This window comes from Triturus cristatus, chromosome 10 (assembly GCF_964204655.1).
Source record: "Triturus cristatus chromosome 10, aTriCri1.1, whole genome shotgun sequence".
NCBI lineage: Eukaryota > Metazoa > Chordata > Amphibia > Caudata > Salamandridae > Triturus > Triturus cristatus.
In genome coordinates, this window is record NC_140593.1 from 79,407,049 (window position 1) to 79,426,613 (window position 19,565).

General features: G+C 46.9%; 1 protein-coding gene across 4 annotated transcripts in view; it reads right to left on the reverse strand.

Moving 5' to 3' along the window:
- The window catches only part of SGO1 (shugoshin 1), a 283,917-nt gene that overhangs the window by 59,007 nt on the left and 205,345 nt on the right, over positions 1-19,565 (reverse strand). For all 4 annotated transcript variants that reach the window (XM_085630467.1, XM_085630468.1, XM_085630465.1 and 1 more), the window contains exon 7: positions 13,823-14,710. In XM_085630467.1, the coding sequence (XP_085486593.1) occupies positions 13,823-14,710 (888 nt within the window). The remainder of the gene's footprint in view (positions 1-13,822; positions 14,711-19,565) is intronic.

The following is a 19,565-nucleotide window of genomic DNA, read 5'->3' on the forward strand; positions in this document are numbered from 1 at the left end:
AGCAATGCAATCCTTTCTCAATCTTAGATGGCAACATTTGGGTCACTTCTAGGGAATTCACAGTTTGGTTGCAGCAGCAAAATCCAATTGGGTGCAAGTGCCTTGGGCACCCATAGTGTTCCTCTGGAACACAGTGGAAGTGCTTAGAGATAGCAGTTGTTTCAATCACAGTGGTGCAGTCTGTTTGGGCACTTTTCAATTTTTCTGCAGCACAGGCCACTCAGGCAAACTTGGACAAAGGCTGCAGACTGCGATGATAGGGGTCCATTCAGGCACATTTTGATGAAGTGCCATGGGCCAACGCCTAGGAGGTTTGGTCGGGCACACTTAGTCAGTGCCGCAGATCTCCTGCTTGAACTTAGGTGACAGGGTACGAGACGGTAGCACATCAGTCATGACCTTGCGCCGGGGTCTACCGCTTTTGTCCATCCTGGCAGTCAGCTTCTCTGGCAGGGCTGACTCACATCTTCTCTATTCTCTCAGGCAGACCACTTCCAGGTGTTGCAGGACAGGGAGCCAGTTCTTTGAAGTCAGACTCCAGGTCATATACCCTCAGCTTTAGGACACTGACTGTCAGGAAGACAGTGGCACTAGGTGCACAGTAGTCCTCAGAGTACTCTGTGGCGCACCCCATCGCTGGTCAGAGGGAGACTAAACAAGTCGGTCAACAGCTCCCCGTTTTGTAAAGGTGCAGAAGTCAGGAGATGTGTATTCTTGCTCTATACTTTCAGAGCCAGTTTGGGTCAATTCTCAATGGAAACTTGGAGGCATCCTTTACTATGGTTCGCTGACACATGATGCATGTTTCACGTGGACTACACACAGACCGTCGGAGGAACAATGCACTGGGATTTTTTTGTGAAGGATCTGGGTCTCAAAGCAATAGTTTACGTGAGCGTGCCAGTAGGCCACCACTTCTGTGACAGAGAAAAAGTCTAGTCACCCTACATGATTATTGAAGGATGGTACCACCACTCTATGAGCTAGTAAAAACGACAGGATTTTGCGGTCATCTACTCTGAGAAAACTTTAAACCCACCATCACATTCGGAAACAAATCAGTTAATTCCGTCAGGACCGGAGGTGAGGATTATGTTGTACTTATCTTTTTATTACAGCATCCAAACAAACATAAAAGTAGGTTTCATTATCCATAACACCTTGGGAAAAAGTCAACAGTTAAATAGTAAATCAGTGTCCAATCAACAGTCCAGGACCCTTTAATAGTCCCTTGACGTGGTCACCTCCTTATTTCGCTGATCCAGTAGCCAAGCTGAGTGCCTCTGGCCTCTTGGCCATTATCTTTTATACAGCACAGTTATTTGCGGTGATTTTACCTGGTATTTGGAGGGGCTTTGTGTGATTCCTTTCCAACATGGCTGCTGGTCGCTCGTCTGCGGCTGTTTTCTCTGATGTACGCCATGGCGCTCGGAGGAAGACCCAGTGTGGATCGCAGCCACTAGAGGGCACCATGTGCAAAGTGCAAGTAGCGTGTCATTTCCAGGTCTCCAATGCTGGCGGGCTAATTCCAATCGTATCGCTTGGAAAGTGACAACATGGGAGGTCAGGTGCCTGATCTATTGCCTCAGTGACTGCCTTTTGCCCCTCACGCCTGGAACATTACACCCCATACCGGGGTCTGTATAATTTGAGACGCGCAGGTTGGCTAGTCACAGACACACGCCCAGGCATAAGTTGAAGCCTTCATATTAATGTGGGTGTAGTGGTGTCCCTGTGCATGCCTATTATCTGGCTGGAAGGCCCCCACTTTTTTCTACCCTCTACATTTGCCTGGTGATCCCAGAGCCCTACAATCTGACACTGTTGACCCCAGTAGACACTTACCCAAAGATGAGTGACGTCAAGGAGACATATATGGAGGAGGACCGCATGACTTACCTCCCCATCAACGATCACTTTTGCAAGGTCATGGATGCCTCTATCTTGAAAGTAGTTACGCAGGTGGTGGCTTCTTTGGAGCAGAGAACTTGCAGTATGCAGAGCGATGCTTTAAACCCCCTCCTTGGGAGGAAACACACCCTGGGGCTCATGTGCCCATTACTTCTGGGGAAGCCTATCCAACCTGCACTGCTACCTAAACTCAAAAGAGAACCCAACCCCAGCGTCGATATAGGTGCTTTTGACCAACTGAAGAGGGCCTTCATAGACCAGGCTCAACCATTGGCTTTGGAACTCCCTGTGCCCGGACGTTCTGGGCTCCAGCCCACCGGGCTATTCCCCTTTCTTGCTGACCATCACGTCACTGGGGACTAATTCTCAGTCTGGCTCTGACACGGAGCAAGAGACGGGATCTCGCCCATGGTGCCCCTTGCCCCAATGAGCTGGTAACAATGCGACATCAGGCGATGCGCTTTAGGGCATTTACGACATGTTGGACCCAGAACAACTTCTACACCCCGTTCAGCAGAGTGGGTCCCTGTGGACAAGGTGGCAACCTATGTCGCAGGGTGGCAGCGCAAACCACTGGATAAGAAGATCTGCAATCGCCTTTGGGCAGAGCCCGGTGGTGGAGTTCCTCAGGGCTCGGGCGTCCGTGTCATCGTTCATCTAGATGACATTCTCCTGATGGACCAGTGTCCCCGGAACCTTTTGTTGCATCTACGGATGGCGGTCTCACTTTTGGAGCCTCTCAGCTTCCTCAACGGACCAAAGTCGGTCTTTATGCCCACTGAGTTTCTGGTGTTCCTCGGTTTTGTGGTGGACTCAGCCTTCCCTCGAGGGAAATTAACAAAATCAGACACCAGCTGTGGCGGATGGCAGCCAAACAGTCTGCCTCCCAACGTAAGATCGAGAGGTTGGTGGGACTCGTCATCCTCGATCAAGTTCTTCTGGTGGCCCGATCATGAGCTGGCAGTCACGGATATGTCCCTCCGGGATTGGCATTCGGAACAGGGTTATGCTTTCCCCCCACTTGTGATGATATTTGAGCCTCTCGGTCCAAGTACAGAGGCAGAAGGTGGACTTAGTGTTGCTAACCCTGATTTTGAGATCACAAGTCTGATATATGGTTCTATTGGAACTTTCTTTGAGATTTTCCAATCCCTCTACCCCTCTTTGCAGATCTCCTCCGGAATCCAGAAGGGAATCGCCATCATTTAGTATTGGAGGGTACTCTGCTTCTTATAGCATGGAGGATTACAGGAAACGCTGGAAATTCTGTGGGCTTTTGAGACAAGCTGCATCTCACCTCTCTAAGGGATGGGCTGACAGGACCATCAAGCAGTATAGATCCGCTTGACCTCGATGGTTGGGCTGGTGTCACCAACACCTGGGGCTGGTGGGGGCAGATGTTATCCATATCTTGAATTTTCTTGCTTCCTTTGTTTTAAATGAAACAGCGATATGATTAAGCATTCACTGAAGACATGTGCTCTTCATGTCTGAATTACGTTTTCTGCTTTATATTGACTAGTGTTCAAGACCCCATTTTGTTTAGCCGTCCGCCATCTTGTATGGCCACGAAGCCACGTGCTCTGCACGAGAAGAGTCTTACCTCTTCATTGGTCACTCTCGAGATCTGCCCAGCAACAGTCTATAAATAGCTCCTTTGTACGTTTGGTGTATGTTCAAGACTGACCACATCTGTTACTAATTAGGCTTTGCTCGAATGTGTTTTCGCGGGTCTCAGGAACTGTTAACTCCACCCATGTATTGATCCTGCATTGAACATGTCCATATAAGGCCACAAATCTTACTCCATGTTGTATCCGCCTACTTATGAGCCCCCCTATTGTGTATAAAAGGGGACCATGTGCACAAGTCCTTTGTGCTACTCTGTGCAATACTGTAGAGTGTTGTGTAGATTGTAGGACCACCTTTGAAGGTTAAAAAACTTTGTATTTGCAGTTTCCGTGCCAACTTCCTTCTAGTACTCCGTATACAGAAGGGCTAACCCTCTGTACTTGCGGGCCTAGCTGGGGCCTGTATTCATCACCTTGGCCTCATCAACACTTTCAGGTCTGCGATATCTGCAGTTATCTGTTAGTGGTCATCCGATGGGGGAATATCCCTTGGTCAGGAAACATCTGCGGGGCATCTGTTTATCGTTTCCCCCAGAAACTAGGTATTTGGCGTTTTGGGACGCCAAGAAGTTGCTCAATCTTTTCTTATCATGGCAGTCCAATAATGGTCTTCCAAGGAAGGAGTTACCAGTTATCAGCCAAACGGTCTACCTTATTATGCCTGATGCACAAGTTACTTACCTTCAGTAACGATATATCTGTAAGTTAGTGATCGATTCCTTACCTTAGAGTTCCCACCAGGTGTCAGACTGGATCCGGAAAATTTTCATCAGCAGTACCCCTGCGCGTCGGAAGGTGGCTTCGTGTGGCTCCGCGTTCGTAGTGATCGCCGGAATGGCGTCGCAGAAGCTACTTAGACGCCGCCCTCGTGCGTTGACGTCAGTTCTGTACACGACTTTGCGCGCCAGGAACGCAGAGCAATGCAAGATAATGAGCACTGGTACATTGAAACTAGGGCCTTGAAAGGGATGACCTTAATCCTAGAAATCAGTTCGCAGAACGGGGAGGATGGGTGGGGAGGTAAGGAATATATCACTAACTAATGTCTCTTACAGATATATCGTTACCGTAGGTAAGTTACTTGTGCATCTGAAAGACATGTTAGTGATAGATTCCTTACCTAGAATAGATACCCCAGCAATACCAACCCCGGTGGTGGGTCTGCGAACGAAGATCACGCCAGAAAGTCACGGAGAACAGAACGGTCAAAGAAGCCGTCTCTCCGGACTTGGCTGTCAAGGCAATAATGCTTAGTAAAAGTATGCAGCGAGGCCCACGTGGCTGCCCGACAGATGTCTTGCAGGGGGACAACACATCCCAATGCGCTAGTAGCTGCTGTCGCCCTGGTGGAATGGGCGCGCAGCCCCACCGGAGGCTTCTTTTTAGCCAGAGAATAACAGGCTTTTATACACAAGACGACCCAGTGGGAGATAGTTCTCTTATGTACAGCCCGGCCTTTCTTGGCACCTACGTAGCCAACAAAGAACTGGTCATCCACCTGCAACTGTTGTGTGTGATTCAGGTAAAATGAGAGTGCACGTTTTGGGTCCAGACGGTGGAGCCTCTCTTCCTCTCTGGAAGGGTGTGGAGGCGGAAAGAAAGCGGACAAGGTTATAGATTGCCCAATATGGAAGGCAGTAACAACCTTTTGCAAAAAGGAAGGACGAGTGCGGAGCACAACTTTGTCCGGATGAACAGACAGAAAAGGAGGTTTACGGGAAAGAGCCTGGAGCTCACTCACGCGCCTAGCGGAGGTGATGGCAACCAGGAAATCAGTCTTCAAAGTCAATAAATGAAGAGGACAGTTGTGCAGCGGCTCAAAGGGCGCGCATATCAAATAGGTAAGAAAGATTCAAGTCCCACTGCGGCATCACAAAAGGAATAGGAGGGAAAAGGTGAGTGGTGCTTTTGAGAAATCTATTTACAACAGGGGACTTGAAAAGAGAGGGCTGATCAGGGAGACTGAGAAAGGCTGAAATTGCAGAAAGGTAGCCCTTAGGAGTGCCCAGAGAAGAGCCCTGCCGGGCCAAAGAAAGCAGGAACAAAATGACTTCTGAAAGAGGGGCAGAAAAGGGATCCACAGCCTCTGCTGTGCACCATGCCACAAATTTGTTCCACCTGCAGGCGTACACCGATTTAGTGGAGGGACGCCTGGCTGCCAGAATGATATCACAGACTTCAGGAGGAAAGTCACATGGAATCAACTGTCGCTGCTCAATCTCCACGCAAGGAGGTGGAAGCTGGACAGGTTCAGGTGGAGGACCGTCCCCTGCTGTTGCGACAGAAGATCCTCCCGAAGAGGCAGACGGATCAGGGGATCCACGCTCATACGGAGTAGCTCTTGACTTGAGCCCGGTCACGCCATATCTTCTTCAGCACTCTGGGTAGAAGTGGTATAGGCGGAAAGGCGTACAATAGACCGCAACTCCACTCGTGATGAAAAGCGTCGCCGAGCGAGTGCTACCTTGGAAATTCCAACACGCAGAACTGCTGAAATTGCGTGTTCTCTTTGGTGGTGAATAGATCTAACCAAGGCTCTCCCCACTGTTGAAAGAGACCTTGCGCCACCTCCGAGTGAAGACGCCATTCGTGATCCATCATGCATCATGCATCTGCGGCTGGGTTCGTCCACCCTGGCATTCAAAGAACCTGCCAAGTGTTGAACCACCAAGGAAATGCCTTGATGTTCCAGCCATGTCCAGAGGCGCAGAGCCTCCTTACATAGGGTCCACGACCCCACCCCGCCCGGTTTGTTGCAATACCACATGGCGGTGGTGTTGTCCGTGAACACCTGCACCACACTTCTCCAGACAACGGGAAGGAATGCCTACAGTGCAAGTCGGATCGCCAAGCTCCAAAAGGTTGATATGGAGCCGGGACTCCGCCGAAGACCAGAGTCCTCTGATCTCCGCCTCTCCCAAGTGGCCCCCGCCATCCCAGGAGGGACGCATCCGTCAACACTGTGTGCTCCGGTTGGGGAAGGGAGAGAGATCTGCCGCTGACCCAATGCTGGTTTATGAGCCACCACTGCAATTGTTGTGCAGTGCCCTCCGAGATCTGGACGTACTCAGACAGGTTTCCCTGTTGCTACGCCCACTGGAACTTCAGATCCCACTGCAGAGCCCGCATATGCCATCTGGCATTATTGGTCAGCAGGAGGCCATGAGGCCCAGCAGCCTCAAGGTCATCCAGACCGAAACCCAGGACAAGAGCCGAAAGATCGGAATCATAGCCCGAATGTCCCGGACTCGCTGTTAGGGAGGATAAACCCAAAACCGTGACGTGTCCAGAACTGCTCCGATGAAGAGGAGCATCTGAGAGGGAATCAGGTGCGACTTCAGCACGTTGATGGAGAACCTCAGCAAATGCGGGAGGCCGGCCTTAGTCTGGAGGTGGAAGACGACTGCCTGGGGCGACACCGCCTTCAAGAAGCAGTCATCGAGATAGGGGAAGACAAACCCTTGAACTGCACAGATGAGCTGCAACCACCGCCATCACTTTCGTTAACACCCGAGGGGCGCTGTTAAGGCCAAAAGGGAGCACGGTGAACTGAAAGTGATCGTGGCCTACCGTGAACCGCAGGCAACGTCGGTGGGCCGGCAGGACGGGGAAATGAAAGTAAGCGTCCTGCAAGTCCAACGCTACCATCCAGTCTTGCGGGTCTAGAGCAGAGCAAGTGTGAGCATCTTGAACTTCTCCTTCCGGAGGAAGCGATTGATGTTCCGAAGGTCTAAGATAGGACGCAGGCCCTTGTCCTTCTTTGGAACCAGGAAGTAGTGGAAATAACAACTACGACCCACTTCTGGCGTCGGAAAGCGCTTGATGGCCCCCTTGGCCAAGAGGGCCGCAACTTCCTGCTGGAGAAGTGTCAAGTGATCTCCCGACATGCGGTGGAATTGAGTTGGCATAGCTGGAGGGGTAAGCTCGAAGGGGAGGGAGTAGCCCCTTCGGGCTATCTGTAAAACCCACCTGTCCGAAGTGATGGTACGTCAGTGGAGGAGGTGATGGCGAATCCTGCCGCCCACTGGCGTTTGATGGGCCTGAAACACCGGACTAGGAAGGTTTGGAGGCAGTGGTAGCAGAGGTGGTGGTGGACTAACCCACCCGCTGGCCCAGTGACGCACCTTTGCGGGTACCACGTCCTTGGCTGCGCGGACTGTTGCTGAGCAGGCCTGTCGCTCTGAAACAAACGTGTTTGGGTGCCCCTTCCTTGGCCACGAAAGGAGCGAAAAGCAGAAGCCGCAGGAGTGCGCATGGCCGAAAGGCCCAGGGACTTGGCCGTGGCCCGCGAGTCCTTAAAGCGCTCCAACGCACTATTTGCCTTGTCCCCAAAAAGGCGAGTGCCATCAAAAGGCATGTCCATCAGTGTGTTCTGGACATCCCCTGAAAAGCCAGTTGTCCTCAGCCAGGCGTGACAGCGTAGTGCCACCGTCGTGGAAATCGCTCTGCCCAGCGAGTCGGCGGTGTCAAGACCACAACGAATCGTGAACTTGGCTACATCTCTCCCTTCAGCAATAGCTTGGGAGAGCACCGTCCTGGCCTCCTCCGGACACTGAGGCAGCACCTGCGCCACAGTATCCCACACAGAGTGGGAATAACGGCCCAAGAGGCATGCGGTGTTCACAGACCGCAACCCTGAACTGGCAGAAGAGAAAATCCCTTCCCAAACTGCTCCAGTTTCTTGGATTCCTTGTCGGGAGGTGCAGAAGGGAATGCGCTCAGGGATGCAGAGGCTTGGACAACCAAGCTCTCAGTTTTTGGAGCCATGGCCCGGCACTCGGGGCACAACGTGGTGTCATGGCCGCGACCCAGGCAGTAGAGACACTCGCGGTGCGGGTCCGTTACAGACATCATGCGGGGGCAAACTTTGCAAAATTTAAAACCGGGCATCCCTACAGCACCAGAAGTCGATAGACTCAAAAAAGACCGAGACAAAAGTCCCAAAAACTCACAAATGGACTGGGGGTACCCCTCTCTCCAGATCTGCGCTTGCTGGCGCGGAAAAAGAAAGAACTGACGTCAGCATGCGAGGGCGGAGTCTAAGTAGCTGCCGCGACCTCATCCCGGCGATCACGATGCAGACGACGGATGCAGAGCCAAACAACGCCACCTTCCGACGCACAGGGGTACTGCGGACGAAAACTTTCCGGAACCAGTCTGATGCCTGGGGGTAATTCTAAGGTAAGGAATCTATCACTAACGTGTCTCTTTCAGATCACAAGGCGAAGGGTATCATATGTCAGAGCACTGGACATTACGGGTAGAGGGTTTACCCAAGATGGGGTACCTTACCATATTTGACATACAAAATGTAATTCACGTGTGGTCTCTTATCCTTCTTTTCCAGACTACCCAAAGTTGCGAGGTGTATAAAAGGCTATGACAGCTGATATTCAACCACATGGTGAGAGGAAATTTTTGATCGCTCCTAGGAAGTCATTCCAGGCAGTTTCATCACCTACCATTTCTAGATTGGTTCGATGGGCTATGCATGAAGCCAGCATTGACACCAAGACATTTGGACCCCACTCTGTTAGAGGGGCCATGGCTTCAAAGGCGTTCTCTCTTGGGGATAACCTGGAAGATATCCTAAAAGCAGCGGGCTGGTTTTCAGATCCCACCTTGAAGAGGTTTTACTTTAAGCCAGTCCCTCACATTGCATTGCTGGTTGTGGAGAAGCTTTAAACCAGCATAATCCTCATCTCTGGTCCGGACATAAAATGAAAAATATTCTAGCTATCGCAACAGAAAGTTTCAATTCCATTAAGTAAAATGAGACGAGGATTAACCTAACCATGATTGCATATAGTTACACCCTATAGGAAGCTGGCTCTTTATGTGATGTATCAAGAATCTGATATACCGTGTAAAGAGACCAGGGATTTACCTTATGAGTGGACAGGGGCGTGCTATACGCAAACCCAAATTGCTCCATTAGGGGAGGGGGGGGGGTACAGTGGTAGAGCAGCCTCAGGCTTTACACAGAAGAGTGCAAGACATTTGCAAATACACACAATGATCAAAAAATGACAACTCAAGGAGAAGATCCACAACAATTTATAAAATTGGCAAGTATCTTGCTTTATTTTTAGGCATCAGAGAAAAATCGTTCAGGTAAGTATGTTTTTAAATATAAATTCTTTTCACTTAAAAAATGGACACAGTGCGATTTCGGAGTTCTGCAATGTTATCCTACGGAAGGAAGAGCAAGTTCTGCAAACAGGTGTAGATCAGCGACTTACAAAAACCAATCTCCAGGAGTTAAGGTGAGTGGTGGGCAAGGTCAAATGCAACACCAAAAGAGCACCACCAGCAGCACGGAAGAAGCAGTCTTCAAACGGCGTCAGTAGCCCTATGTATTTCAATGCAGATCGATCACTGCAAAAAAGGCTGCAGGCTCTGGCCAGCAGGCCAGTCGGGCTGAACTAGTGAGTGAGCTCAGGCCTGGCAATGCTCGGGGATGGGTGGACGCCTTTGGTCCTCTTCTCGAAGGCCCAAGGGCAATGGGTGCAGGGGTTTCCATAGGTGTCTTTTTCCTTACCGCGCTGTTGATGGGGCTTTCGTGCAGAGGCTGAAGGTGACATCAGGGAGTCCAGGAGGGGTGAAAACATGATGGATTTGAGCTCTGGAGGGTTGGGGGACCTTGTTGATACCGGTGGCCCACTTCAACTCGGGCCAGAACCAACAGGTGCAGTGCTGACTTCGGGTGTCAGGTTTTGGCAGTTCTGGAGGCCTCAGTCTTCTCTTTTGGAGTTTCTTCAGAACAGGTCTGCTGTTCATGGGAGGTCTTGAGTCTTTTTCGAAGGCAGGCGGTCCTCTCAGGTTTCTGGAGTCAGCAGCTGCAGGACGAGTAGACTTGGGTGCAGTTTTCGACAAGGGATGAGGACAGGCTGACGGGGTTAGTGCTAGCTCAGCTGCTTCTTCAGCTCTTTGGTGTCCTCTCTCTTCTTAGACCATCAGGATCTGCTTCACTGGTGCCAGGGACTCCCCATAATACTGAATTTAGGTGTGTTAGGGGAGTGTAGGGTAGTACCCAATTGGCTACTGACCGTTGGGGTCACTACGTCCCCTATATGACTACTTCCTGTGGGAAGTGGGCATAACCCTGTCCTAGAATTCCTAAGTATGTCATCAGAAAGATTGCTACTTCTGAAAAATCTTGTCCACCTCATAGTAGCCCACCTTAGGGGTGGTACTAGCCTGGAGGTGGCACGCCTAGCTAACAAGCCAATTTTCACACTGGTCCAGATGCCAAGGGGTTCCTGGACAAAGGAGGGCAGCTTCCTTTCTTGTGAGGGGAGCCAGATTCGCATTCCAAAGGCAACAGCTCTTTGAAGCTTGCCGACCCAAGGAGGCTAATCAGCAGGTCATCCTGTGGGAGGGGGTGTTACACCCTCTTCCCAGACAGGCTTTTGTTCTGGGTGTCCTAAGAGCAAAAGGCTCTCACCATAGGAGGTCAGAACAGCATCTCAGATGGCAGACTGGCAGAAAACGGTCAGCAAGGAAACCAGAGGCTGGTAGGTTTACAGGGGGGAAAACTCTTAGGCGACCTCTGGGTGCATGTATTTATTGGCAAATTTAACACTGGCATCAGAGTGGGTTTACCAATATGGGATGTTGGATACCAAACAACCCTATTTTTAATGAAGCCATCGTGTAGCTGGGGAACTCGTTTTCACCAGTGTCCAGCACATGGCTTGAAATGGCTTCCCTGGTCTCATGTACTGGCAGTAATAGGACTGACCAGCACTGGGGCATATCTGCTCATGCAGGTATGCCCTCATATATATTATTCAGCACCCTGCCTTAGGACTGCTAGGCCTGCTATAGGGGTGACTTACAAATGTTACATACAGTAGTAGGGGACATGGCACACAGGGATGTGGGACTTGTCATGTTTTCACTTTTGTCTGCACCAAGACACAAAGCCTTCAATGGCAGTCTTGCATGTGCTTGTTGAGGGGTCCCCAACGATGGCATTTGTGCTGCAGCCCTTGTGGGCCCTCTTTAGTACCTCAGGCTCTAGGTACCAGGGTACCATTTACTAGGGACTTACAGAGGATGCTAAAGGTTTTGCCGATTGGGGGAACAATTGTACAGTTTTGGGAAAGAGCTCTGGCACTGGGGACCTGGTTGGCAGGAATCCAGTGCACTTTCTGTCGAAATCACATAATTTACCAGGCAAAGGTGACCATGCAAAAAGGGGCACTTTTCTACACACCCACCCTGGGATGAGAGTCTTCGTAAAGGTGGTATAACGGTGCTCTACTTCTGGTAGTATTTCGTTTATATCGGATTGATGCATAATGTGCGGACGTTTGTTTCTGGATTTCATGTAACCGGTCATTAAGTTGCAGGTATAGATGTGCATTCGCTTATGTTTATTATCATTCATCGTTTGATGGGTCTAAACAAGAGTGAAGAGGTTGTTAGTCTATTTTGGTCACAGGAAGAAAGAGGAGGCGGCAAAATCAACGAGGGACTATCAAAGGATCCTGGAAACTGATTTACTGTTGACTTTTTCCCAAGGTGTTATAGGAAATTGAATCTTTGTTTTATTTACTTGGCTGCTGTAATAAAGAGTGAAGAAAGTACATTATATTCCTCGGCTCCGTGTCCTTAAAACATTTTAAACCTGGTTACGATAGCTAGAAAAATTGTCAGCATCACAACCAGGACACTTTAGTTGCCTAACTAAAACAATTTACGGAATCCCTGTAATAAAAGCCCGAATGAGGCACAGACAATCAATCAAAAGAGCTGCCGTAGGATCATTTTAGCGCGCATTCTGTTGTACTCCCTACTAAAGCCAAGAGGTGAATACATAAATGTGTATTGCATTCATCTAATAGAGGATCTCACGTTTCAGTCTATTCATAACCTATAACATTTACGGGCAATGGAAGTTTTGCTTGCCCAATTCTCCTTCGAACTGAACGTCAAGCAGCGCAAATCGCCAATTTGATACATATATTACTGAGAGGAGATAGAAATGCTAATTCATTAAAAAAAATTACAAAAACATTTAAATGTAGATATGTTTGGATTCCAGAAAACAGACTGATAAAGGGACAGAATTTGCCTCCGAGATAAAACTGGGAATTTGAACTAGGGCAAGACACATCTAACAGAAGACTGGGGGATGAAAAGAGGATAAGTGAAGGAGCAGTAGTAAAATTTTAAAAAAGCAACGGTAATGCCAGCAAACTTTAACTTTGGTTTCTGCCAATGCTATTCTGCATCAGTAAAAAGAGCAAACATTGTTATAGCAGGTAATGAAGAGCACCAGAGAGAAATAAAATTGTGTGATGTGCTTTTGTGCAGGCGTCAAAATGCATGTGGCATGCCACTATGGACTTAACATTGGCACAAGCATATGTAATGAAGCAGTAGTCATTTTATCTCCAATTAAAAAAAAAAACAATGGGGCGATGATGCAGGGAATGAGTAGGAGGAAGCAGTACACAACGGAGAGCAGGAGAAAATAAAACACATACACTTCTTTGGAGTGCTGAAAGCAAAAGAAAAAACTGTTCCCTGAATATAAGGAGTGTAAGTATTCAAGTCATCCAAGCAAAGGAAATAATGAAGCTATGCTATATATGCGAGGGACAAATAAGATGGAGAATAGCAGTTGAATAAAAAAAAATGTGATTGACAATAAAGATTAACAATGGATAAGGACTGTGCTAACCTAATTATTGGTTTTATACAAAATAAGTCTAAGTCAACACTTGACTGCTTAATATGGCTTTCAGACAAGACGTAAAAAGAGGAAATGTGATTCCAAATAGTCAAGCAAATTACAATTTTATGTACTTACTGTTTTTTTTTGTTTTTTTTAAAAGAGAATAATGTGCTTTGCATGTAAATGTTTTTCAATGTATATCATTAAATAGGTTTCCCTTGCCTGCCTTAACCTCTTCAGTTATTCATTCCTAACATATGAAGCCTAACCATCACTACTCACATCCAAGTCCAACACAAAGAGGAACTCATATTAAATGCAGCCCCAAGTCCTTCCCAGCCTGCAATCTTCCCACTTGTGCGTCCCAACCACACAAATTGACTACTCCTTAAAAATGATTTGTTACATGTTGAGGGTAACATTTTGCATGTCTACCTGTGGGTCCAAGGTAAAATATCCTTGAATTTGGTCTGGTAAACTGAAATGACTTGACTTATAAATACGAATAAGATTTAAAAAAAGGTAAGAGTAACAAGTCACCAAAGAATTTCTATATTAAAAAAGGATCCACTTGTTTTGAGGTTCCACTTACCAACTCCAGACTTCAGTGCAGGTTTTACATTCTTTTTGTTTTCTTTCTCGTCCAGGGACTGCTGCTGTGCTTTTGCTGGCTGTCTCTTAGATCTTGGCCTTAAAGGCGCTGCTGGGCTTTTCTCCTCCTCTAGACTTAGCCTATTCCTGGCTTTCTTGCTGTAAGGCACATACACACTGTCATCCTCTTCCGATTCAGTCTCATCACTATTACTGCTTTGGCATTCCGCTACTACACTTTCCTCAGGAACCCTGCCTTGTCGAAATGGGGTGATATGGATACTCTCCTCCGCAACAAAGTCATAGGCATCATTAGAGCAGACTGAAATGTCCAATTTTTCCTTGCCAGCTGCAGTCTGTTTTCCAGTTCCTCGCTCTCTGCTCTTAGATCTGGCTCTTGGTTTTGAGTTTTCCCAGGGTCTTTTCAGAGGTGCAATAACTGGACCATCCGTTTTCCCTTTCCTGCCACGTTCCCTCCCAGCGCGCTCCCTCCTAGCAGCTGGCTTCCGTCTCGTTTGAGGTGTGGAGCTCTTGACCTCTGCCAAAGTATCTAAGGGAGCCAGTGAGAGTTCCAGATCAGTCTGTTCTTCAAGAGGGCATTTATCTGACGATGCACTTTCCACAACAACACTGTCAAGACATAGGTCATCCAAAGGCACGCCCTGTCCAGTCTGCTCATTTTCACCATGGATTTGTGACAAGTCACCCAATGTGGAATGGCCTGGAGGGGACAGTATCCCAACAAAGGAACTCTCTCCTCGGCTACCTCTCAAGGTAGAACGTCGCCGTCTGATGCTCACATTTCTCATTGACTCATCACCAGCGGCTTCTTTCTGCATTTCATCTTCTGAACCAACCAGTAGATTGCTCTGACAAACATATCTCCGGCCTTTCAATGTAAAGGAAAATGAAAATTTATTTTTAGGTATTAAAAACATAACCAAAAACACTCAATAAGATGCATACAAATTATTAAATGTATAGAGCATCTCCATGTAATTTCAGAGCTGTATAAAAAGGAGTCGTAAATTAGCTGCTAGATGTGTGTGAAACATTAAATTAAAATATATTTTTTTTTTAATTCTGTTCAAAACCAGTTTTTCAAAAAATATATGATCACAGATTAAAAAAAATAGAACAAATGTTCAGCCCTGGAAACAAAAATACAAATGTTAAATACATTTTGAGAAAGAATCCACTGTCCACATTGGCCCATTCACACAATGGCATAAGACTGTCCCCAAAGAAGAGCAATACACAGACGTATGCCGTAATATGACCAAGCCACTTGATGACATTTTTAAAAATATTTTATTTTTGCAAGCACACAGTGTCATTGTCATGGCTAGATCACTTAAATGAGGTCTGGCATTCATGCAAACACTTTTGGAGTAACATGTTTGCTAGGTGTTAGGTCTGAAAGGAACTTCAAAATATCAAAAATTAGTGGAACCAAAATCCATAAGAGGATCTCATTAGAAATTCATTTGGGACCCTCAACAGCTATGTTCAGTCAACGGTATGTTTTTTGGTCACCACTGACGTACTAATAATGGATAGCATCATCATTCGGTCTTATTTTCTCCACCTGGAGAAAGTCTCTACTTTTCTTTTGGATAAACGTTACCAAGAAAATATACGGTATAAAATTACCACCTAACCATAAAACTGTGTACTTCAGGGGTCTCCATCTGGTCGATCACGAGCTGGGAGTAGCTCGTGCCCGCTATGTAATTTAAAGACTTAATTCTTAGCATTTATTTTGTATCCCTTCATTGTCTTTTAGGGCTATCAGGCTTCACCCACCGTCACCCAAACCAGCTGCTCAGATTGGCTGAACTAAGCTTAGCTGAGGCTGGGCAGACCAAAGAACGTGAGGTTCTTCCTGAAGTTACACGCCACCTGCCTTTTCCAGGCTGGCATCGCACTTTGTATTTGCCGTTTCATCCTCCGGAGAAGCTGCACAGGACTGGTAAGTTGGCCCCTGGCCCAGCAGCAGCAAAACCGGCTCAGTGCATGCAAGGCCCTTTAATTTCAACATCGGCTGCCACTGCGCTTTAAATCTGCCTTCAGAAACAAAGTGCGGTGGCAGCGGACATTAGAATCCAAGGTCCCTGCAGGCACTGAGCAGCTATCCCAGTGGCCGTCAATGTTAAAATCCAAGATTCTTGCCTGCACTGAACGGTTTTTAATGACTACACCACGCTTTAAATTTTACTCCACGTGGTAGTCAGTGAAAGCAGCTCAGTGCATGCAAGGCACTTTAATTTTAACAGTGACTGCCACCGTGCTTTATATCTTACTTCAATATTAAAGTGCAGTGGCAGCGGACGTTGAAATCAAAGCGCTTTACATGCACTGACCCGAACCTCCCAAAACAGGCCCCTCACCTCTGACCTGTCACTCCCAGTCTCTCGATCATCCACTCTCTTCCTTTGTGTCTAGCTCTGCTTGTGTTAACACAGTGCTGCATTTTGCCTCAGCTGCAAAAAACAATTAGCTTTGTTAATGTTTATTCCAGGCATGGTTTATTCATTGAATTGGATTGGACTGGAACACACACTTTTATATCCCACATAGGACAGTGTGCAAGTGCTGTATTCTTTTATTTGTAGGAAGAGTCATTCTTTTCCACTAAGCTCTACCGGACAAAACTGGGCCAGTCCTAGGCAAAGAACACATGTTCCCGAGGCTGCAATCACAAGGTCATGGTTACAATGTATTATCTTAATTTTACTATAAGCCTTTCATTTTTGAGTAAATTGTCAACTGAGGTGCATAGCCCTTCCTAGTGCAGGGCCAAGGAAATTACATGAATAGCCATATTCAGCAATGCACATTCTTTGTTCCTTGTGTTAAATATGTCAATGGCTTACTTGCTGCAGAAAAGTGTGTCCCACAGTTATGAATCCCTGCAGTATAACCTCATCTTTTCAACCTTTGATAAACAAAGTGTGTACATTTCAACAAAATAACAACAGCTGTTGGTTACACAAAGTGGGCTCTAGGACTGTGCATATTTTAGATGCTACTCCGACTCCACTCTCCAAAAATAGACAAAAATGGTGTCTTCAAACATTAGCAGAATGGTTTTTGAGATGAAGACAAGTAAAATAAATTCAAATATGTACTGGCAGCCCTCAACATTTTGAGCAGGTGCAGCACCCTGGCTGGGATTGTATACAACCGGGCCAGTGGAGGAAGAGCTAGCACAAGTTGTGCTGAACTGCCACTGAGCAGACACTCAGCTCGGAAGAAGCCCAAACCCAGGGACTCAAGGTTTTAATTGAACAATTGCCGAGTGGGACAATCTACCCCTTTCACACGAGACCTCAACAACAGACGGCCTCCCTTTCACTTTTAGGTCCTGATGAAAAGCCCACTTGACCCCTAGGGGCACCTGAAGGGCTGAAACATGTCGACCTTTTTATGGACACCTACAAGTGCACTAGACCATAACTAGTCTTCCTGTGCACACCAAGATTTTTTATTCATCTCGAATCCAGTTTGATAAAAAAAAAGTACGTTCTGGCTGTACGAGATTTTAACAACACTTTACCTCACTTCACTCCAACACAATCACCTATCTCTTGATCACTACTGCAATAACCAGTGGTTAAACCTCCTGGTGGAGGAAGCATAAATATAACCCTATGATGATGCTGTCACGTTACCATTAACAGAGCGGAGAATCAAGATATACCGCTTTTCCAACCTGTGAATTAGGGTTTTTATCGGTAAACTATACGAATATCGCAAAACCCTGGTTACTCCGGTCAAGTGATCCATTCCCCATTTGATATTTTGATGTTCAAGTAAAGAAGCTGAATGGATGACGAATCCTTCTTTCTCCCTCCTTGTTGATTATAATTGGGATTATACACAGACAGATTGGTGCATGCGCATTCAAAACCTTGTTGAAGAGGTTGACACCTGTATGCAGCAATTGTGCAGCGCGGGCAGTTGTACTGTTAGTGAATGGCTGTTGACAAAATGGAGATGTACTTAGTATAGGATACAGAAAATGCTGGCATCTGAAATCTGTGCAGTGAAGCACAGTGTGAGAACATAATTGAGTTAATGAAAACTAGACTGTAAAGTAAGCCCTTGTAAAGTAGACTACAAAAGTTTTGAGGAAATAAGAGGCTGCCAAGAGAGTGGAGTTCGATTATTACTGGAAGTAGAAGAGGACTGTGCAGCGAGTGCAAGGCTTAGCAGACAGTATGTTGCTGAACAGCGAAGAACAATGCATTTTCTGAAAGTGGACTTTGCAGAGTTGAAGCATGTATTATAGAACCGAGTGAAGTGCTTTTTAATTAAAAAAACAATTGTCACCTTTCCAAATACCGGCCATTTCCTTTTGTTTCAATAGTCTGGAAAGGCCCGGACATGAAAGAAAATCATATGTAATATTTGTAACACAACTTTTCTCCCTTTGTTTTACTTTATTTGATAATGAAGAAAGCCGAGGCCTTCTGCTGCAGCATTTTTATAGCTCTTACTCATGAGTGGCACTGAAGCACTTACCTACGTGATTAGCAAGCTATGGCATGTGTAGGGTGGGTGGTTGGAAGTGTTTTCTTTGGTTTGAGATGCTATGTGGGAAGTGTTTCCTTGTCTTGCCTGATGAACACCAAGGTGCGGTTATCGTTATCATGCTATGGGACGCAGCGCGTAGCAGTGTGGTGAATAAGGTGTGAGACAGATATACAGTTTATGATGTTATGATTTTCAGTCGGCTGACAACTTCGAACAGCTCTATATGTCCCATTGGTATTTGGGGTGATTGTAGTAGTCTGCATAGAAGCCGTAGATGGGTACCACAAAGTCAGGATCATACAGTTTGTTGAAGAGGGGAACCGGGATTGATACCAGGTTTTCTGGTTCAGACCAGGTTCAGCCAATGGGTACCTCCTCTCTAGCGATGGCGTTGCCACCTTCAGTGCTTCACAGGGTGAGCTGTGGCCTGTGGTGTACTGATGAAGTTAAGAAACGAGTAGAGCACAGCGACAGTTCAGAGCAGCAGTGCTCAGTGATCCGGCTATTCGCAACAGGGCCAGTCAAAGAACAATTGGTCATCCTGATACCGAGACATTTTCAGTCCTAAGTGTAACAGGATAATCGTTTTTTCCCTGCCTCAGTCAGCCGTGTGCAATATGGAGTTTGCATATACGGCATAGATAGCCCTAGGTCACACCTCAACCAATGAAGAAATATTTGGCTTACAACTCAGGTTTTCGGACAGGTCCATGACATCTTTTCTTATAACTGTTGCTTTCATGTTACGTAGCAAAAAAGAGAGCATGTAGATATTGGAATAATTTTTAGAATTTTTACTTGTCTTATGTATGTGTGAACTTGTTGACACAAAAATACAGGTGAAGGTAGGTGTTTAAATAGGCGATACCAAGGAAATGGAGACTGAATAATCTAGTCTAGGAGGTTGATAGGTTGCAATAAGGGTGATCCCAGTTGCCATAGATCAAATGTCACAGGGTTATAACGCAACATGTGTATTTGTTAAGCACACGTTCACCCCTAACGGGGTATCTTGGCGCTGAATAACAGATGTTTGTTACCCAACTCAATGGTGCTCATTTTATCGACCTCAGATGGATCGAAGGCTGATTGGACCCGCCGGGATTTGAACCTGTGACCACGAGGTCAAACACAAGCCCCTTGTGAGAAGTTGGCCTGGCATATGCTGGTCACTAGTTATAGTGGCCACCTTGCACCAGTCCAAT